General features: G+C 39.2%; 1 protein-coding gene across 4 annotated transcripts in view; it reads right to left on the bottom strand.

Moving 5' to 3' along the window:
- DST (dystonin) overlaps window positions 1–23,779 on the bottom strand; it is a 319,817-nt gene that overhangs the window by 214,542 nt on the left and 81,496 nt on the right. For all 4 annotated transcript variants that reach the window (XM_059835839.1, XM_059835841.1, XM_059835842.1 and 1 more), the window contains one exon: window positions 2,724–2,785. In XM_059835839.1, the coding sequence (XP_059691822.1) occupies window positions 2,724–2,785 (62 nt within the window). The remainder of the gene's footprint in view (window positions 1–2,723; window positions 2,786–23,779) is intronic.

Raw genomic sequence — 23,779 nt, 5'->3', positions numbered from 1 at the left:
CGATGACAGATAAAGCACACTGACAACCTTTTTCAGTCAGTGGAGCAAAAGCACTACTAGGACACAATTCATCTCCCCGCTACGGTAGCAGATGTCTGAGACATCTAGAAGGGCCTTTTCTCTCTGCTACCTACAAAAGAATTCTGGATAACTAACTCAAATAAAACTATTGAGATGCCTGAAATAACCTGATTCCCACCTTTTTTTTTTTTTTTTCTGCAACAAGCTATTGGCAATGAGTGGGCAAATGAGAGCTGCATATATTTTGTAATAATAATAATGATGCTGAAAACTAGGACTCAAATTCAACTTAACACGTAGACCAGGACAGGTCTAGAGACTCTGCTAGAAATGCACTCATTTATGGAGATACGATGTAATGGAGGGAATACAGAGAAAGTATTTTCTAAATAAGCCCTTGCATCTTAAAAGAGAGCATTTGAAGGATTTGAAGGATTTATTTTAATTTCCATGCAAGTCACTGTCCTAGAAACAATGCTGGAAGAACAGAAATTTGACAACTGTATCACCAACTGCTTTCAAACTGAGTACTTCCAAAAGATAAAGTTGAGTTGCTACATAAATTCCAAGTTAATGAAAGAGCCATAGTCAAACTATATTTGTGTAAGTTAACAATCCTTTACTTGAATTCTAAAGCGAGTAATCTGAGATGACAATCAAGGCCAGCAGTACACACACACACATATATATACCTACATGTCTCTACAATCACTCACACTGAGAACAATTTGAAGGTGAAGGCCTATGGCCACTGACCTTGGCAAGCAAGTCAAAAGGATTTAGTGTGAACTTTTTACCCCGATTTCCTTACAGGTTTAGAGTCTAAATCTTTTTTAAGCTACTCCCAAGAAGTTGACAGTATGGCAATGATAGCTGTACATGTTTTACAATTGTGTAAAATAATGGTGTATATAATTTTCAATACACTGCTCTTCTGTAAAAAAACAGGCACCGTTTTAAACTTCTATTAAAGGACTGCTTTCCAAAAAGCTTCAGAGAGGCTTTTCTGCTTCCCACAGAAAATTAAAACCGCATCTTTAAAATGCATCTTTAATACAGAAAAATATTAGTAGCCTCTATAAACACGGTAACAATTACCTTCAATTAGAAGGAGAAATACCTCATGGTTAATCGTGAGATTGCATTTTGCTGCCAGAGTACTAGCAATCTTCCTGTATGTTTTTTTTTTTTTTAAATCTAATTTGCCTGAAGTACTGGAAAACAGATACATTTCTTGTATTGTAAATATGAGGTAAAATCCAGAAGGGGAAGGCTGCAGGTCTGCTGCCTCTTGTCTCTTCTCATTAGCAAGTAGAAGACTTCTGCAAGGACATGAGGCCACTCGGGTATTTCAGGATTACAGTGAGGAGGTGTCTACACAGAAGGGGTCCTTGGAGCAGCTGTTTCTCCACAGCATGATTCCTTTGGGTCTAGCAAAGGAAAACCTATTGGAATGAGCAGTATTAAAAGCCATTCTGTGACTCCAGACACACCCTGCCCACAGAAAGGTTGTGCATAGCTGCTGCTGCACAGGGGCTGATGTCAGGACCACTACTTATGACTCAATCGTGGGGGGAAAGATCAAAAGACCACTCTGGAAGAGAGGTCTCTCGCTAAAGATAAAATTGGGAATCAACTTCACATCCGGGCCTTGCTAGATCGCCAAGTCATGCCACTTCCAAGAGCTACCTTGGTTTCAAATTTTTAAAAGACATGAAACCAGAATTCTGCACCTTCTAAAGGTTTGAGGAGCCAAAAAAAAGTTGATTTTAAACATCCCTGAAGAAATTCTGTTCTGCTTCAGTGTCCAGTATTTCTCAAACACCCACAAGTACAACCACAAGAGTAAGCTGCCCCCTAAAAAAAAATGAACACAAGCAAATCTTTCCAATGGTGTCTGAACATTACACTCATTAATTAATATCTCAACTCTCACAGTATGCAGATACATCTTTATTTAATGTGACTTTTACATTAACTCAACCTCTGAATAAAAACTAAAAAAAAATATCAAAGCAAGTTATGTTAAATAATTATACAATCTGTTTCTCCAGAGAGATGTCTGGGCTAGACAGTTGGCACTGAAACAGCAGATTAAATTTAGAACTGAAGGGCCATGCAGTGAAGGTGAACTCGCAGCTCCTAGTTCTCTGTTAACTAAAAGCTGTACATGTTGTTAAAATGATGTGCTCTGTCCCTGAGGCAAAGTTCACTGCTATTCAAAAGAATGATATTGAAAGTAACTTTTGTCTCTAGAAAGCCTCTATTTCTAAAACATGAGCAGCATACTGATGCCACTGGATGATCTAGAGCTATCCTTCTCAAGGTCATTTCCCTGTCCTCAACACAGTACTTTAAAAATAAATAAATAAATTTCTTTCATTTGCTGTAGCTGTGGTGCTATAGCCATGACAGTCTAATGCCAGAAAAGACTCAAGCTTTTTACAACAGAAATCACGTTCCTTAAACTTTGACTCATTTTAATTTCAAATGCAAGTATTCAAATAGATCACCTTGGGATATCAGACAGCAGCATTTCAACTCCCCCACGACTCCTCAAAGACAAAGTACATGCATAAATCCTACAATTTAAGATCTTCCTTATTATATGTAATGCAGCTGCACCCTAAAATCAAACATTTAGTAAAACAATCACTGCTGTAGTAATCAGTCATCCACACATCACAGAAATATCAACTGACCTTCATGAGATGTTGATTTATCCATTTTGTGAAGGTCTTCTTTTGTACTTTGTCCCGCTCATCTGGAGGTAAAAAGGAAAAAGAAAAGGGTTTTCAACAGCTCTACAACTGATATAGATTTTTTTTTTTTTTTTATGGACAGCTTTATAATATTAGCATTCTAAAAATGTTTAAAAACAGAACACCCTGTAAAAGCTCTGAAACGTCTAATTAAAATAATAGCACACAAATGTTTTTGCAGTACATCACAGCATGTCACACAGAAGTTTCTTGAGTAGAAGCTCCAAGTGGGTTCCTCCAGGGTGACAGCACTGCTGGTACAATAGCAGCACTAGTAAAAAAAATATAACTTCCTAGGAAAAGTCGACCGTTCCCTAAAATTTACTAAAAAGATCAAGCCAAACTTTTAAGAGCTGTAAATACTACTTATAGCCCCTGAAACCTAATTAATTATTAAAGTACGTACCAATAGAAAATCTCTTACTATATGAAAGTCAGCTTTTTTAATCACTACACTTTTTGACTGGAATATCACCCTTGTTTCAACACGCAAGGTTGAACTACAGCTTCAGTCAGAGAAAAGACTCTGTCTTTTAACCCCCTATAATATAGACAGGGATGTTCACTAACCCAGAAATGGAGCCCAGCCACTGCCAACAGTTCACTCCTTGGCACGGTAGTTAGCATCAATGATTGCCCACAAAATACTGAGAAGCAACAATAAAAGCAGTAGACTCAGAATAAGAAAGCATCCCACTTATGAATGGGAAATACATACATGTATTCTACGCAGCCATGTTAGAGAAACACTAACCGCCACTCCAGCAGAAGAGTTACCTCCACAAACCTATGTATGTTCACTAGCCAGTACAACCGCTACAGAGCCCATTTGCAGTCCCGGAGCTTCCCAGAGCAGGAGTCACAGTGCATTAGGACCGGGACCATCTGTGCAAGCCTAAAATAGCAAGATCCCTTAAGACCCTGTACAACAAAACTGCAGCTGTTTCATTGACTTGGGCTATTTGTAGTGTGGCTGAGAATGAGCAATGAGCTCAGGTAGCAAAACAAGACCCCTTCTGCAGCTACTGCCATCACTAGAAGACTGAATCAGAGCCGGTATCTTATATAAAAAATACTGTTTTCATATTGGTCAAAGGTAACTTAAGTAATAAATAAGAAATAAAATTCACGGAAGGTCCATATTCATGGACTTTCAAGTCTCTGGTGTGATACTGAGGTCTTCCAAAACGGCATGAGATCCACCCTGGGCACTGTATGCTGTTCCTGACAGCAGTGAGGAATGAGTATTTGGAAACAAACACAAAAGCAAGACAAGCAAAAGCCTGTGAAGCCTTTGTATGCTCCTCCCTTATGTGACTCACAGACTGTCTGCATGCTTATACCTATCTTTGCATTTGAGAGTCATAGATGCATTTTTTTTCTGTTACTTTTTTCAATCTGTTTTTAACACACCTATAACTTTAGCAGGCACAGTTCACTGTGGCAATGATTTCTTCAGGTAATAGGTGTAGTGTACGTGTACATTCAGCTCTGTACAGAATAGCTGCTGTTCCCTAAAATGCCTCTTCCATGCCACTCAAGATCTCCCAAGCTTCTGGCATATGCTTTTGCCCCCCTTCACAGCTCCACAGTCTCTTATTCCAGTTGAGGACCAAAAAAAGAGAATTAAGAGACATACTAAAGAGCAAAGCAGCAGTACTGGAGAGAAAAATCTGGCAGATTAAGAAAACCTTTAGCTACATATACATTTCCCTATAGTCTTCATCTAAGCAAGACAGCATTTCCAACATCAGTAATTTATCCTAATAAGGTGGAAGCTCTGGTTTGACAGATGTAGAGAACAGATAATCTCAGACATAAAAAAATCAAGAAATATTTTCACTTATAACTGTTCCATTATGGGTAGCTGTTTTAAAAGGAACACAAGTCTTCCCAACTGCAGAATTTAATATTCCAGCCCACAAGTGTACAATGTGTCCTTTTTCTTAAGGTACCTCAGCTAGTTTTGACTAACTACCACAGAAGTTTACACTTTGGGAAATGTTACTGCAACAACAGTAAAAAAAAAAAAAGTAAGTTAAAAAAATCCACTTCCTTGTATCTTGATAGAACATGCAGTGACTATTAATTTCAACTTTATTTTCAATTAAAATGCCAACATAAGTAAAAGAAGTGATGCTCACTACCCATATTCCTTTTATATATGCATATATTACGCATACACTAGTAGAAAAACGCTGTACCTGACATACACAAACGTGTAACAAGGAGGAAAGCTGTCATGGGTCATGTTGTGAAAAACACCGGGATTAAAGGAAAAAAGCAAAACAAAAACCCACAAACCCAAAACACCACACTTGTGATTTTTTAATCAAAAAACCAAATGCTTCCAGAAAAGCAAACGCACACTAGAGGAAAACACAGCGCACCAGTACTCAGTGTGCTCCAGCTCAGAGCAGAGCATACCAAATCAACCCCCCAAATGAAGCAGAAAGCAGGCAGCTTACTACAAAAGAAGCACCAAAGTAAAGAAGGAAACCCACTGAAAGCCTGCTGAGAGCTTCCCCCAGGGAGAGCTCTGCTCTCCCCCAAAGGCAGCCCCGCCACCCTGCCAGCCCCGAGGTTACTGACCCATGCAGCACATTACTTCCACCAGCTTTGTGCTCTGGTCCTTTTCATCTTCAGCAAACTGTCTCATTCTTCCCTTCAAAACTTCAGAGTTTCTTTTCTTTTCAGGGAAAGGCGAGCCAAGGAGTGACCAGGGCTTCTCCTAGCTGACAGAAGGTAGCAACTCCCCTTTTTAAAAACACAGGAGCAAACAGCCCATCTGCTGTCACAGCAAGCAAAACTGCGAGCCCTCTGGATTTAACTCACAGTAAGAAGTAAATTAAACATCTATATTTGTTTGTTTTCAACTTTTAGGTGCATTAGTACACATCTGAGTACAAATGTTGAGCTTGTCAAACCAGGAAGTCTAGTTTTTTTTCCTCTACCAGCAGTGAGCAGCAAGGAAAGAGCGTCACCACGAAACCAGCAGCAGCAGCGCTGTTTAAGCCAAGGTAATTTAAGAACACAGGTGAGGCAGGAGCTGCAGAGAGAAAACACATCTTGCGCGATCAGCCGATCTATAGATCATCACAATTAACCACTGAGGGTTTATTAATTGACTTGAGCTTCTCTGCTTTTACCTGTTACCGCAGACATATATATTGCGGACATTATTCTGATGTATCGGACATACAAACTGAAAGTCTCTCATACTTTACGTGCCTGGAAAGTACCTCAAAAAAAGGTCTCCAGTCTTAATAGACTGACACCTACTTTACAAACCTACACTACAACACCGCAGCATCTAAAGAGGTTCCAAATTAGAAAATTTGGACCTAAAAAGCAGTTGCCGCAACTAAGGTATCTCATTGCACAGTCTTGTAGTTCCTCAATCCCAAGGACAAATTCAGAGGCCAGATCCTTCTAACACCGATGCCCCTGCCACAAATACCTATCGCTTGCATGGATCACGGTGCCTGCAAACTAGAGCGAGTTCTCAAGAGGACAGGTTTCCTACCAGAATTACACCAAAGGCGACACATGGTGTTGATGCTCCTTGAATGCTTTCCTGGGGAGAAGCTGCTGAGTGGTCCCCTCTGCCTGAAGGCAACCTGAAATTATCTCTGGGCAACCACACCAGATGCCACCAGCTTGAATGAGCAGAACAGTGTGCTTGTCTCCACACTGATGTGAGGAAAGGCAGGAGTACAAACCCCTCATTTTCTAGATGAGCTGCAAATCTCTGTGCTTCTTTCTTCGTTCTGATGGTGAAAATACTTGCAAACAAAAAAAACCAAACCACCTCCTTTTCTTAGGCAGCTTTTTGCATTGCTAAGTTACTTTTGCTTCTCTGCCAGTATTTGTTTGCCTACATGAATGGCCAGATAGGCAACAGGTTTTTCTACACTCATCTAGGTATTTACAAAAGCCCTGACATGTGTTATTCCTTACTCACGTATAAAGGCACTAATTTTTCTGCGCATATTGTTGCTATTTACAATACCTATTTATATTAAAGTCAAAACACTATATTAAAAGAACAGTAAGGTTGCAAAGTGAAGCACTCAGAAGTGGAGTTAAAACAGGAATTACAAAACTGGCTGTGAAACCTTAATACAGCCCTCTTGGGAATACGCCCTATGTTTTTTTTTTTTTTTTTTTTAATGAGACTATTGTCTACTGTACAGAAGAGATGCTACTCGCTTACAGAATAGTTATTCAATAATGTATTTCATATTGTTGTTGAATATGAAGCACCAAACCTATTCATTGTTCATTTTTCAAGCTCTGAAGACAAAATTTGTTTCATGATAGGTTTTCCTCTGGTATTCCTAACTATAGTGATCAAGCACATAATACAGAATAATCTCTTATTCAAAACTCCCAGGAAAGGAAGGAGGTATTACTCCCATTTTGCAGATAAAGGAAGAACAGAAAAAAGAACGATATTAACAACCAGGTACTAAGACACTGAAAATCCAATTTTTCAGAAAAGTCTTATGTTCAAAGGTTAGTTTTCACCAAGTTCTATCGCTCAGCACTTCTGCAAACTAGACCCTGGCATCTCAAATGTCTCACTCAGAAAATAGAGCATAATTAATGTATGATCTCTGGGGAAAACATTTGTTTTATGACACTCACCCAAAATCATAAAGCTATATAAGAAATAGGGGACAAATCCAATTCTCCAGTTGGTGCTGAAATGTCTTATTTAAGAGGCCTTCCTCTCTGCTCCTGCAAACTCGACATTAACTTCTCACATGCCTTCCATGTCTATACCAATTATTCATTCTCACTGACTAATTAAGAACCAGTGGACATCCAACCAACCTATCAGCAACTGAAACATTCTCTAGGAAGGTAAAATCTCAGTTCAAACAAGTCGAGTTTGGAAAGTGAAAACTACAGGATTTTCCATAGGGAAGGGTTGAATAACCTTACTAACAGGTAGTCTACGAGCTTTCATATCATTAGTGGGAATTCTTAATTATAGCTGTTTTAAAGCACCCCTACCTGTAGGCCTTGTGTACTAATTTGGACTATCTGAAACAATGATTCTGTGAAAGCTATCCCTATTATGAAGAACTGGGATTATCCTTGATCCTGTATAGTATCCCAAACTAGATAAACTTAAAAATTAATAACCTAAAACTAACATATAATACAGTAAAGTGTATGAGTACAGACCTATGCTATGAACTGTGTGCTATCGCATCAAATTTTCATTAAGACATACATACTTTGGAAATTACTTCGCTAATAATAATTTAAAAAAAGTATCCTTCCTGCTATAAAAATACCAAGGTTGAATTAGCATTTGTGTTTCTAACAAGATGACAGCTATGGTGAGGTCTTGTAGAAATGCTAAAAAAATTCTGAAAAAATAAACTTAGGGGCTTCGTATGTGGATTTCTGCATCTCCACCCCACGACCATAGTCAACATTGAGTCTGCAAGGATTACAGTTCCAGTACCTGCTTTTGTGAGGTCAACATCTACTGTATGAGAACTACAGGGAAACAGGGAACTCTCAAGGTGTTTTCAAGTTTCAGAATTTACAAAAAAAAAACCCAAAAACCACCCCCAAAAACACCACACCACAAACCTCTATGAAATACTTAATTTAGTCACCCAAAACTAGAACAGCAATATACATTTCGTGTTTGTCATGAAAGATTAGCTTCTCGGCTAAAGGATCTCTACTAAGTTCTTGTTATGTTCACCCCTAAAAGTCCTGGGTAAACATGACCGTTTTCTCAGAGTAACTAGCTCACCTGACAACCCAGCTTTTTCTTAGGTAATTGCTTGCTCTAACAGAGCGTACTTTGCTATGGACAGTGCTTTATGGTTTATATTTCAAAAGAATACTTCATGCATTTTAATATATAATGGTGCTATTCTTACATCAGCTGTTCTTGAAGAGCAGGAGACATTTGTCAAGCTTAAAGCAACGTTTTATATTTTACAACCTTTGTCTTTTTTTTTTTTTTTAATTTGATCAGCTTCCCCTTGTATTTATGAAATCAGAACTCATAACATTTCTTGTTTATGTCCCTGTTGGTGTTCATGTATCAGGACAGCTTGGGGAATAGCACTAGCATTTTGCAGGAGCTTGCCTTGGAGACAGCATCACATTACTTCTTTTTTTCAGAAGGACTGAATGGAGGCCTTGTCAGCCAAATATAAAATGAGAGGATAACTGGAGACAGACTGGTAAGGTACAGAGTTTACACAATACAGAGGAAGAAAGATAGTAAGGGCATGGAGTAAGGAAGAGACATGGTCCACACGTGAGAATGAAGAATTAAAAATATATGTGTGTGTATATATAGTTTAACAGTCTCGATAATTAAATTTGGATAAGAGAATTCAGAATAGACATAACGATGGGGTTTCACCCTGTTGGAATAACTGTCAAAAAAATCAGAGGCAGCAGGACAGACAAGGATTCTTACACAAAGGATATATCCTACTATTTAAGCAAAGCAAGCAAAAATGAATACTGTTACGCATTTGTTACGTAAGGCACAAACTCTTGAAATGCATTGCCTAAATGAGGCTCACTGCTTAAAAACAATGAAAACTTAAAACCCTCTTTTAAAAGCTTATTTCATTCAGGTAAAATTCCTTCATTTCTCTTTCCCACTTACTACTTATTGCCATCACTTCCTCCTTCGTGACAAGCTTCAGTTCCAACTCACAGGTGTGAAGTTCCAGCTACCACTGACGTGTTCCACACCTACACAAAGGGGCATGAACGATGCTACCACTGCATACGTACAAACACAGCTTTTCAGAAAGAAAGATAAGGCACAAAGTGCTTCTTTTTCACTATGTTACTCCCAAATGTCTGAAATCTGAAACTGGTGCAATGCCACAGAGAAAGTTAGGTTATGCAAGAAAAACATCCATCAGCAACCAGAAAAATCTACAGGGAAAGTGCTCACACCCAAAATATTTATGTTTAAACCCTATAAGGAAAGTTCGCATTATGTGTGTTAGGTATTCCCATCACCGTTCGCAGTATTTTTACCTATAAACCATGTAAGGACGTGAGAAGTGCCACTAGGTCCTTCTCCTACTTCCACCAAGGCATCCACTACCAGGTGCTGTCAGAGAAGGACATTGGTGAGGTGAAACTCTGGGCTTCCCCCATGTGTCTCACAATCAAATGCTACCCTCACAAATAGAAATATTTGGCAACTGGCATCATCTGACCTGTATTTTTCCAGAAAATGTATCCCACTCGATTACTGCCTCCTCTGAAAAGGTCTGCATTGATATGGCAAGGTTCTTTCCAAAGTGTGGCTCCTCTTCTGCATACTCCTATCAGGCAAGCCATCAACTCTTAAAAAGCTTCATTTTACATGTCATGTCAGATCATATATGAACATAATTATAGAAGCAATTCAAATTTACTCCTACCCTGAGCTTTACATTACTCATTTAAATAGCAATGAAATATGAACCCCAGTTTAGGTCTTCTCAATTTTTCCAGTTGCTCTAATTATTCTGTGAAGAATTTAAGTCTCTCTCCACCTCAGTTTCCTCTCCTCTGAAAATCAATCAAATTTCTTACACACTGGGGTGAAATGTCACATTTACAGTTGGTCTGATTACAAGGATGAATTAGGATAAAAGTTTTGCCCATTTATTCTAAAATCTGATGCCCCTTCACGTGCTACTTTTATTCAGCTGTGGACTACAGGCATCAAAAGCTGAGGATGAACTACAAATGATGTGTTGTTCCTGGAGTTACAGTCAAATAAGACCAAACTCAGACCTCAGCGAAGTTAACTAACCTTCACTAAGTAAAGCCCCTGTTGGCTTCTATGTCATTAGGGTTCAACCTTCATGACATAAAAACAATAAATGTTTAGCATCTCTGATATATTTTTCGAACACAATATTTTTATTTCTGTCTTTCACAAAATAGTATTGCAAATTTACTTGCCAAATTATTTCTATGGGTATGCATTTAGCTGTCAAAACACAAATGTTTTCTGAAAAAAAGTGCTCTTTAAAGAAATGAGCAATGTAATTCAGATGCAGAATGTGAAATAAATTTGATGACAGACTGGGAAGTGCTCAATTTTATAAAAGTTGCAGGAAAAAAAACATACTAAAAATGAAGACAACTGAAAATGAACTGGGTAACTTCAGCATTTTATTTTACATTACATTCAGTCATCCCTTAAGTGGGCTTCCCAATAAAGTTGTCTTGACTGCAACAGCTGCAAACAGAATCCAAAGATATCCCCCTTTCATCTGCGTTTTACTTAATGCATATTTGTTCACCCAACTCCGGTGACCCACTTCAGCAACTTCCCAGCCTTGCAAATGAAGCAATGAAACAATACTGCAGATTAATTTGTGAAAAGACGACTTAAATACTATGGAGGTTTAAATGTTACGATCTGAAATGATGCTTATCTTTGAAACTCTGCAATTCTTCGTAACTAAATACCAGGATAATCTGTTTGATTAATATGTCTGTTCATTAAAATGGATAGAACAGACCACAAAATCTGAAATTAATTGCTTTGATATGTTAGCAGTATACTTGCAGTAAAATTTAAAGGCTTGCAAAACAAAAAAGTCTTCAGTCACATGTAGACTGTTTTATTTGCTCTGCCATCAGCTCTTATAAAAGGCTTCGCAAAATACAGCACTCTGTCTATTGCTACCCTGCTGTAAAATGAAATGCAACATTTGGACTCATATCCCCAAGACTATCTGTTAATTAATTAGATGGGCTTATCAGGACTCAAACATAGAGTCAACAATAAAATCGTAACATTAGCTGCACTGTACACACACTGTTGTTCATGTATTGTTTCTTAAACAAAAGACCCAATTCTATATCCAAACAAATAAGTGCGGTTTCCCTGAGTCTGTGCAAGACGAAGATCTAGCAAAACTCCATGAATCAACCAGGAGGAGAAAACTTCTTCGGAGTCTGAGGCTATCAGGCTGCCCGCATGGCTTGGGTGCACTGGCCTCCTGGCCCCAAGGAAGAGCTCGGGCTCCTCCTGACGAACCCTGGACACTCTTTAACAAGCTACTTGGGGTAACTGTAGTAAAACAGCTGTAGCCGGGAGCATGAATTCGCACTCTGGTCTTATGAAGACCTAGGCTGCTGTGGCTAAACTCTTCCCAATTTCCCAACTAGCTGCTTCCCAGCTATATCAGATCATGCATGACAGCATGAATGTCAGACATGTTTGACTGTAACATCAACATTCATAATACGGACTGATACAGACTGATCTCAAGAGATATTTGCTGAAACAGAAAGACAGAAGGCGTAACACAGAACATTGTTCTCTATTACCACCATAGTTTGCTAGAAACAAAGTAAGACTTTTTGGTATTTTTGGAGGTCAGAGTTTAATCCTAATGGCAGATGAAGGGGCAATCATAAAACTCCCATTGACTTTGACAGAGATATGACCACCTTAAAACTCAAAATAAAGACCACAGGGAGACAAAACCACACACAAAAAAAATCTGAACTCTAAGAGCAACTGGCTCACCATTTAGGCTTGTGATATTTTGTAATGCACTGCACCTTAACCCTACAGCTTTGTGCCCTGAAAATACTCAAAAATTTGCTAATTGCACACCCATCTGGCTCAAAAAGAAACTGCACTCATCAAATTCTCACTTGGACCTTTTTTCTGCCACTACTTCCCATCTATGCTTGAAGCAGGATGAAAAATTCAGCTGGCCTAAGCCTGAAACACGTGGGGATAACTCAGCTGCATACGATCTCTGCAGGTTTGCCCAGGTTTACCATCCTACACAGAAGATGGTATGTATATCTTCGACTGCTGGAACAAGAACTATACTTCTGATATGATTTGCAGGTATGTAAATGAATGATACCCGCACCTGTATTGCTATTTGCATTTGCACATACATCAAAATCAAGAGGAACCCGAAGGAATCACTTTGTATTCATAGGATCTCAGTCAGCCAGCACTTTGTAATGTTACTGCAGTAAGTAGATAACTCACACCTAATCAGAAATGTCACATGAAATAGGCTCAAAAAGCATTTTTCTAGTGTCTTCCAGTTCCAGCAATGAGTGCTCCAAAAGGTTTAGAAACAAATCAAGCGAGGGTACCAGCACCTGAAAATTTACAGCTTAAGTATAAAACAAGGAATCAACCACTGATACAAATAGAGGAGAAACACAAGGATTATACCTATAGCATATACCTATAGGCCTGTTCCAGTTAAGGAAAAAAAAAGGTGATACAGCATTCAACTTTCTTATTTAAGCTTTTAAAAAAAAGTAATTAACCAATTCAGATTAACAAAATCATGTAGAAAATATGTCCTATGCAGCACTATAGAGCTCCACGTCTGGTTCTTTTCTGACCAGAAAAATCACTCCTGGGTAAGTACTGCACTAGCACAATATCCTGTGCACTAAATTCCTAAAGCTCAGTGACCTTCTAATGCATTTCCTTTTGTGCAACCCTCTCCCTCAAGTCCTATAGCAGGACAGATGCTTAAGGCTATTACAAAGAGCCCAACAAAGCAGAACTCCACAGACAGCAGTGAGCAGCACTGAAAAATAGTTGTTTTCCAATTTGATTCAGCTTTCAGTATTATTTGATTTCCACCTTTTATATGAGAGAGAAGACCCGTGTGAAAATGTCACATCCAGCTATCAAGACATGTACAACCTGCACGTAGCCCAAAAAAAAAAAACTATCTCAGTGGACATCACACCGCTGCGAGGCTTATCATAGCACCTCTTGACTTGCGGCTGTATCACCGTTTTACATCAGTACCTCAACCAGAATTTAAAATTTTTTTTTTTTTTAGTGCGAGGTCAGCAAGGTTTTATACAAATTAATAATGGGTTTCTACAATGCCAGATGACAGCTTATACATTTGAAAATGTTGAAGCAAATTTTAACAGAAATCCCATACTGGAAAGATACGCCTAACCAAACAGCAAAAGGCTTACGAGACTAAAGCCTACTTCATCAATCCAGTGCAAACTCAGGTCACAGCAATAAGCAGCACTGCACTAAGAAAACTGCAGTCATTTTTCCCAAGTCCCCAGAAGAGAAGGTTTATTTACACTGACTCTGTGTATTTCTGTCCTTTGATCGAGTCCTGCTTTGCTTTTTACATCCTCCCTTGGAGAAAAAGCAGAGAGATATATTCCAAGAAATCCATCAAAAGGTCCCGAGAGAAGAAGGGAAGACACAGAATAGCGTTCCTTTTGCAAACGGTTGAGCCAGCCTTTGAAGTCCTGTGCTTGCAGTGACTGTACTAACTCCAGACTGCCACAGAGCATGAAGAACTGGAGAGAGAGCAGCAATGTTTCCATGCGGCACACATAGCCTCTAAACGGTACAGTTTACATCGCCATTTCCTCAATACAAACTAAGACTGTGAAACTTTAATGCAGTGTACAAAGTGCATGAATATACTCACAAGCAAAGTCAAGACAATTTGAAAATAGGAGATGGGGCAGAGATCTATGATGCTCAGTTCGGCTAAATCAGCAAGTCTTGCTGTCCCTCTCATCTTCACACACTCTAATACTCTCACATTAAAGAAAATTAATTCAGTTAACATGCAGTATCAAGATAACCAGAAAAAGAATCAGAATCACTGGGCATTAAAAAAAAAAAAAAAAACTCACCAGCTGATGTTTACACCACCGACGGAGATGAATGAGGAGCAATATCATATACATCAGCACATTCACCCGTTGTTCTCCCTTCGGTTTCACAAACAATAAAAGATTCTCCTCCACAACAAAGAAACATAAAAATAACTACTAGGATGTTTTCTGTGTCACGGGAAGACAAAGAACACACATAGTCTGAAATTACTATCAGACTTTCAGAGATTTAATGCCAGCTCACATACAAAAAAGTTATTAAATTATTAAAACAAAAAGTATTCCAGCCAATTTAATTGGAAGACTTCGCCTAAAGAACACACTTCATTTTTAAAACAAGCCTACAATAATTTGGAAATTCCATGGACCACTTTCCTTGATTACCACACAAACACAGAGTCAGAGTTGAAGTGTTTCAAATACATTTTGTGTTTCACCTGGAATATCTACAGTCTTAATCCACTTCACAAAGACTTATTAACAAAACTATTTTTTCATTCATGTAAAGAGAAACCAGTTGATTGAACTGTCATGCTGACGTGCAAAATGATGTTGTGTAGGAAAATAGGAAAATTATTCACTTAAAGAATGAGATGTGACTCCTTTTCAAATATAGTGTTGCTATAGAGAATATACAGCTGTACAAACATCTGGAAAAGCAGTGGAAAGCAACTGGAAACTGCATGTGTGTTTAATAGCAGGCTATGGGTGGGGGGAGAATAAACCTGGGCAGGCAGGTGACCCTGATCATCAAATTATCTTTCCCATCCTAAATTCTTATTCTAGACTTCAGAGAGTCTAAAGCATGCAAACTTGCTGAGCATCTAACCAGCTTCTGCATCTCTCCATTTAACACAGACTTACCATATATATTCACAGTCTGTATCAAAACCTATCTCTGCCTTTAACTTTCACAAAGATGTGAAAGCTTTGTATGAGCTTTGGTATGATCACAAAATTCCTGCTCTTTATGAAACAAACAGTCTACCTATGCTAATAAAGGAGCTAAACCACATAATTTCTCTATGTGGCTACACTGGTGCTATTAAATTAAATGTAAAAGTTGTGAACTCAGGATACAGAGAAAGGAATAACAGTGCTAATTTAGTCACATAAAAATTATCCTGAACTAATTATCACTCTTTCTTAAAGTGAATTTCCACACGTAATCAACCAATTAAAATGACATATATTTCATTCAATGATCTGTTTCCTTCCCATATTCATGGCAGCAATACAGTATCATTTGATAATGATAATCATGATCCATGATAATGATGCAAAAACTATTTATCAAGTCCTGCGATAATACTAAAGCTTATTGAACAAGAGGTCAGTGGGACTTGGGGATGATGCGAGTAAGGGCAGGTACCCGTTTCTTCATTAAACTTACTAACCACATAAATGCCCCTCTTCCCATCTGATCTAACTGCACTGCCAGAGCCAGCCGGTTAGGGATTTTACTCTGTGGTGCAGGCACCAATGCAGTGCTGGAGGAGCTGGGATGCCTTTGCTCTCCTGATCCTCCAGAGTCTGGGACCTGCAAACTCACCCCAACATGTATTTTACCTGCACTCAAAGGTCCGTGGACCTCTGATCACTTCATGTTCATAGCAGCTCCATGCTGCACCATAGATAAGAGAAGTGCCACCACAGATGGAGATTTTAAGGTCTCAAGGAGAAGAAAAGGTCACTTCTGAGAAGTCACTGCCATGCATAAAGAGCAGTCAACAAAAAGCAATACAAGAACAACAGGCAAAGGGAGTTTTGGAAATGGCACTGTCAGAGGAACAGGAAAATTTAAGGAAGGAGAAATGATAGGGCAAAGAGGGCTGTGAGTGGTACTGAAGATAAAGACAAGAAGCTTGTATGTTTTATAGTAGATGATCATGATTCTAGGACAGCAATATAGGAAGTTGATGATTTTAGTGAAAACATGTTGAAATGACTGGTTAAGCTTGGCCACTGGAATAGCATAAAGATGAATTCTATGGCAGTCAGTACAAGACTCAGACCTCTCTGGAGGACAGCTTACGCTGCGCACACGGAAAGGCAGGCAAGGTTTCAGCTGCACTCTGTAGTCGGAGACTACAGAATAAGAGCCCAAGAGAGGAGTCACATGTTTCAGCCTCAGCGACTGGTAAGTGCACTCAATAGTGACAAAAAATAGGACAAATGGTGATTGAACTTGAGGAATTTTGTGTATCAATATGACAGGGAATTTAATTTTGGCCATATTTCACCCAAAGGGTGGCAAGGCAAACAGGAGATACAAATGAGATGGGGCAAAACATAGCTGAATCAGCCTCACTGTAGCAACAGATGAAATCACAAGGATGGATCAGGTTGCCCAGAAATACCAAATGGGAGGTTAGGCCAACAAGGAGCCATCACAATCTCAAAGGAGTAGGGAAAAGAACAAGGAGGACTTCCGTCAAGGAAAAGCCACTGGAACAACCAAAGACAGAGAAAAAGAAGGGGATGAAGGGGAGTGCAGCTAATTGCATCAGAGTAGTCATGGAGGTCAAACAAGGTGAGGAAGGATTTAGAAAAGGAAAGCGAATACAAAGCTCTGAACGCACCAAAACATTCCCACATTCCCTGGCATTAAGCAAAACAGTCACAAGTAAAACCACAGCTAAATGCTAGATTTTCCATGTACAGTATTTAAATATCATATTCCCAACATTTAATTCTTTAAACGAAAAGCTAATGAGTAGGAGCACATTGTGCAATTGTTCTTATTGTCTTGCATTAAAAGATGAAAAGATTACAAGCTCTAAAAATTATAACCAAACCAGGTATATCATGAACAGAAAACTGAACCCTGGCATGTTCCAGAGCAGAACAGTTACAGTTGAAACATCTGCTAACAGCAATGCTGTGCTTCACCAGTGCTCCTCAACTGGAATGATTTCTACTGCCAGTGACAAAGTCGAGGTGGCCCTTCCTCAGAACCAGCAACACTTCTGTTACAGTTCAGACTATAGCTGGATACCGGTCAATGTCCCCGGTGTCACACTGACTGACACTTCCGTACTGGCACTTCTCAACTTCCCTCCATAAAGAACTCTTGCTCAGTGACACTGCTCACAACTAACCCTGCTGTAAGGGCGGCCAAAGCGCTATCTGGAAAACATTTGGGTTTTTCAAATGAGAGGCAAGGGCTTCTAAGTGAGGCAGAAAAGCACAGCAGCTTCCCTGCCCAAGCAGTCTAACCCTAATTTTAAAAATTGCACAAAGCTAATAAATATGTACTTCCATGATCAGTGAAACCAAGGACAACTAATTTCCTGTAAGTTGATTGACTTTGGTCTGAGAAAGTGCAAGATTCACTTGATGCTTCTCCGACAGGCAGGGCAGTGAGAAGGGAGCACTACTCTTCCTTTCTCCCTCTCCCTCCCATGGCCTCACCTGTGGGTTCTCTGGTGTCTTATAAATGGACCCATATGAACTCTCTAACACCTACATCCAAGTAGCCATGATCTTCCTGCCAACTTAATCCTTGTCCTCACGTATGACCACATGAGTCTGCAAAAAGCAAGTGACGGGCTGATACTCTGCACTCTGAAATTTAGTAAGGGAATTCTGAATGTTGCTTGAGCTACTGTACCTTACGGCAATAAATGAAGTAATACATCTAAAACCTTCTTCAAAATTACATTAATATAACTGGTCATAATTGATCCCCAACTCCAATAAGCACAGTAAAAAAACCCAAGATTTTTCCCTCCTAAGACTATTCCTTAATACCTCCACTGTGGACAATTTTAAAAATGGAAATGGCAGGAGCATGATCCATCTCACCCAACTGTGGATGTCTACAGCGCAGATGCATCCAACTGAAGGAGTCACAACAGGATTTCTTTATAAGCAATGGAGAAAAATGAGCTCTTTCAGGACTATCTTTTCTCTGCTAACCAGAAAAGACACCTACACAGTTAACTCATTAAAAGATCTCCATTTGTTCTTGTTACCGAAAATCATAACCAAGAAAACTCTCCAAACCAAATGATAGTTTAGAAAGCCGACATTGGTTTATTGCAGCGCTGGGTGCATGGGGGATCCTTCCTCCTAACATGCGCACCCAGTTGAAATCATGACAGGTATTTAAACAGTTAACAAAGTTAGTTACGCCTACTGGTCCCACCCTTTAGCTAACTATTGGTTAGGATCTTTCTTACTTCATCTTAAAGATACAGTTCTCTTAATTCACTACGCATGCCCAGAGAGTAGGGGGCTTATTTGGGTTGGGGGCTGTTCTAGCAAGGAGGTGTGGTTTTTAGTATTATAATGAGGCAGGTCAGCCTTAGGGCACCCATTTGGGGCTTTTCACTGACTTTGCTGTTCGGCCAAGTCTCAAGTTTGCCTATCAGCCATTATCAGGAGACCCAGAGGCTGTATCAGGTGCTAGATCTCAGTATACTTTTGTCTCCAGGTAGACAACATTAACATAACCCAATAGAGCTAATCGCCACAGCCAGCCTGTTTCCAGGAAAACTAATGCATATTTCAATTTGTGTGAGTATCGTCTTAACTCATCTGTACAAAGTTTGCACAAAGGGGTCTGCTTTTGTCTGCTAACTAATTTGTTTAAGTCTTTGGTATCATTCTCATGAACCCAAACATAAACCCAAAGGATATTCCAACTATTGAACTGGAAGTTAGCCTGGAAAAAACTCTTAAATCACTTAAATTTACACTTTTTTTTGTTTTGCAGTTTTTACAATGAACATTTTCAGTACATTTCATATTCTTTGTTACTGCCAGTCTTAAATTACTAAGTCATTTGAACATTTTCAGTAAAAGAAAGAGTCAAAATCAATCAAACTTGGTTTCCAGACACAATGTGTACAGATACTTTGCAGTTTTTCAACTGCAAAGAAGCTTCAATTATCTGAAACTCTTGTGTCCACAGTGTGGGCATCCATGAAGCCAGAGGTCGAAGGGGCTTCCAGCATCCTTCAGACCTGGAGAACTGGAAGTATACAAAAGGTTTGTGGATCTCGTCATACCTTTACATCATACTTTTATTCTGACAAATTCCAGCCTAAACTGTACTGACACACTGGCTAACTCAAGCTTGCATTCCAAAATCATTATACCAAAGAACCCCAAAAGGTCCTTCTTTTGGATTTAGCTACCTAGAGAAGCGTAAAGGTACTCAGATTTCATACCAATTATAACACCAAATGCGTGCACTGGTACAACACATCTCTTCTGGAAGTGACTGTACTCATTTATGAGCTCCACCTCCCCTTACTCTGAAATAATTAAGCCTTTTGAGCCTTTCATCCCTAAAGGCTTCAAAAGATTTCTGTAGCCAAATTTTCAGTTACAGCCTTACTCCTGTGTTTTAAAAGCCATACTCTATATTCTCAACTCAGCAAAACATAAATTATTCACCACAACCTTGACAGCCAATTTCTGTTCTCACAGGACTAAAAAAATACGCATATGCTGACTTCAGTGGTAGCTGATTTTCTTCAACCTTGTAATTCAAATTTGTGTTATATTTCATTTAATCTCATGGGAGGAAGATGGAAAAAAATATGGTAGAACACAGAATCACGGTTTTCTCTTGGAAGTCTGAAATATATAATAATGTAGTTCAAGCTTACGGACAAAAAACAACTTTGTAGATAGAAAGAAATTATGAAAAACAGGACTGGAAGACAAATATTTCAGAAAACTCTGAGTCCTGGGAAGAACACTAGATCAGAATGTAGACTGATCTGTAACTTGATTATAAAAATCACCATTAAGTTAGCTGCTGTGATGAATTTATTCCACGTTTGCCTGGCTCCCTCTATATCTTTAGAGATCTATGCTCAATAGGAGATTTGTGCTTTAAGAGAAGATGAAACACAACCTTAAGAAGTCTAACATACTCTGAGACACAGAGCTCAAACAGAGCGGAGACAGAATGACAGTAAGGGGGGCAGGCTGAGTGACATGCCACCTGCCTGTCCCAGGCAGAGGGATTGATTACCACCACCAGGGTTGCCAGACCAAAACTTGCCTCTCCGTCCAAGTTAGGATGTATTTTTAGTCTTTGCAAACATTACTGGACTATAAATGGATTTTGTTCTAATAGCTTTTTTTTATTATTGTGATATAGAATTAACAGTGCTTTTATACACAGAGATTTGACATCCTAAAAGCAGAAATCTTATGCTAACTAAGAATGATCATGAAACCTCATGAACCTTGGTTAGCCCATGACCTGAAGAACTTGCACAGTGACAGACATCAGCCAAGCGCCAGGTCAAGGAGGGTCCCTGGCGCACGAGGATGTGTGACAGAACTGATAAAAGGAAACCAGATGACAGGAACAACCACGGAGGAGGCAAGGGGCCCCCAGAAGAACCCACAGCAGGAATCATGCAAAAGGAAACTGAACCAAGTGTTCAGCCATGGAGATGATTTGCCTTCTCAGTTACACTGTTGTTATTCAAATAGGAAGGACACACAGCCTTAAGACAGCTGGATGGACAAAGTCACCCACTGCGGTAGAGCCAGACCCACCCTCCTGAAACCAAGAGCAAACTTCAGTGAAGGTTAACAGCACGAGGACTGGCGTGAGCAGGCCTGGTGTAGCTCTGCTCTCTCATACGTCACCACGGTATTTAGAGACAAATCAAAGTCTTGTCTTATATATGAAGCGACACATATAAGAAACACCACAAACAAACAGAGTTTGTTAGGCCAAAATGGCTGTTTTGCAGCTTGCAGACGTGGCCAGGGCCAATCCGGCCGGAGGGGTAAGGAAGGGCATAGAGGAGGTCGGGGGTTATGGCACCCGGTCGCATAGGTCAACCACGAGCACCAAGCTCCCTAGCTGAAATGTTGTATTACCCAAACTACCTTACTAAAAGCAAGTTCAGGTGCCACCTAAGAGTCCCTACAAGTCTCCCGGTCCTTTCAAGGGAGGAGCTTTTCTTTTTTTTTTTTTAACGCTAAGAGCCCAAAGCTTGGCTTGTAAGCCTCAAATAGCTACTGCCTGAGATAAAAGGATCAAATGAATTACTGTCTGAAATTACTGTAACGAAATAAGATACAGTCTGCCCAGTCACAAGATGCTGACAAGATGTGAACTACTTGATTTTAAAGTACTGCAGTAGCAGCGCGACTACAGCTTGGGGTGGAGAGAAATTTATTTTCAATTGAGTGGGATTTTGTTAACAACTGGCTTGTTCTACACATCAGAATTGTTCTACACTCCCTGCAACAAATTAAACCTCATGAAATTTGTATTCTTTCGTGTAAGGTGCAGCTACATAGAAATAATACCCCTGATTAAATGATGCCCTAGAAAATCAGTAAGATTTTCTGCTAATAAAAATGAAGAAGGTATGAATGAAACTTGTCTTTGACAAAGATGCTCCATGAACCACATACAAACATGACCCACCAAAGCCCCAACACAGAGATCTTCTGGAACTGTCCCCGTGACAGAATAGGACTATTTTTCTTACACCTAGATTACCAGAAGGAATACCAATTTCTCTGAGTCTCATGAAAGAATACTAGATACGCAGATATACAGACCATAAACCTGAAACAAGGAGTAATTGAGGCAGATGCTGCAGCAGTGGTCCACGAGTTACAAACCAGTGAGCAGGACAAGATCTTTCAAGCAAAAGTCCAGGACGCTTGTGCTAGAAGGGATTTTTGAAACACTACGCTTTTATGACTAGAGAAGTAAAGATAACTGAGTATTAACAATCCAAGGGTAAAGAATGAAATAGCTTTCTAACAAGCAGGCCTGGCACCACTATCTTTGCAGAGACAAACATTTTATAGGCTAATGGCTTACTGAGGTTGTACACCATCACAAAAAAGCAAAAATGCATTATTTGTTAACATTACAAAGCTTAAAGGCAGGATCAGAGACCAGTCTCCCAGGCAGATCAGTATTTTCTTGGACCAATTACGCAGTGCTGAGGATTGCCTCCAAAATCCCCAAGGGATACGTGACACTGCCACTGAAGGAGAGGAAGCTTATTCAGAAAACCTGGATTTTGCAAAGCATTATTTAGAATGGTAGTCACAGCAGAAGTTCTGGCTTTTGTGAAAATATGATTATTTATGAAGGAACAATTTTCTTAAGATTGGCTCTGACAATGTTTCTAGTGAGGTTAAAAAAAGTGAATCCAAGTCTGTCTTTAATTCTTTGGTTTAGTCAGTCCAGTGAAGAAGACCTGAAGCAAATCAGTAGGACTCTGGATGTGTTTACAAGCATAATTCTGTCCATGAGTTACAAGGATACGCTTTTTTTTTTTTTTTTAATCACACAGCCTACAACAGAGATATTCCTCATTTTCAGGGACTCATAGCCACTGTAGGTGTGATGGATCTTGGCTCCCCAAATGCCACCCAGAACAGCTGCACAAAGCCTACTGACTAATAAAGGGCAAGAATGTCACCCTACATTTACAGCTCCAGTTACAACACAACAATAGCAATTGTTAAAATACTCAGTTCTAGGCAACTTGCTAGGTTACAGATGTATAACCTAGGTTTACAGATTTAGGGTAAATAAAGTGAAAAATTCAACCATAGGAAAAAAAAAATTCAGAATCATTTGGGAAAAAATATATTTATGTTTGCAATGTTAAAAATAACACTGATGAGTCACGGTTACCAACCGCAAACAGAAGCTTATGCCCTGTTCAAAGTTGCTAGCTTAGACATCTTCAGAAAGAAAAATTATAAATATACAAACACACCCACATTCAAAATAAATCCCCTTGAAAATAAAAAAAAAATCTGAAACTTAAATCAGAAATAAAGTGATGATAAATAAAAAGCAGTAACATACCCATTGGTCCTTAGCTGTACATATTTAGGAAACTACCAGTACAACAGAGTACTAGCTAGTGGCCACATTGAATGTTCTTACAGTATTTTGTGAATAAACTGGAAAATCTCTACCTTACATTGAACACAGCTAAATAAATAGGTAGTTAAAACTAAGTATTTTTATATGAAACAGAATAACAACAAAGACCCCAAAGCTATTCACATACTTCCTTACAGACAGGGTGTCCTCTGTTCATGCCTGTAGGTATGGCGTAAACAGTTTGTTACTGTACTCTGACAGTGAACTTGGGTGCATCTGCCCCATTGCTTGACTGGGCCCTGTGTTTGCACCACAGCACGAACTGTATTTCACTTTTCTGTCTTCACACAACTAAGTGGGACAAGGGAAAGTTAGGAGATGCAAGACAGGAAAAGCATAACAACATATTTTATTGTATTTCTTTGTTTATACTGTGGCAGTGACTGACTGTCTTCCATGGTGCTAAGTACAAAAACACCACAGAAACAGA

This window comes from Gavia stellata, chromosome 2 (genome assembly GCF_030936135.1).
Source record: "Gavia stellata isolate bGavSte3 chromosome 2, bGavSte3.hap2, whole genome shotgun sequence".
Classification (NCBI taxonomy): Eukaryota; Metazoa; Chordata; class Aves; order Gaviiformes; family Gaviidae; genus Gavia; species Gavia stellata.
Note: the sequence above shows the minus strand (reverse complement) of the source record. Positions and strands in the feature narration are given on the sequence as shown.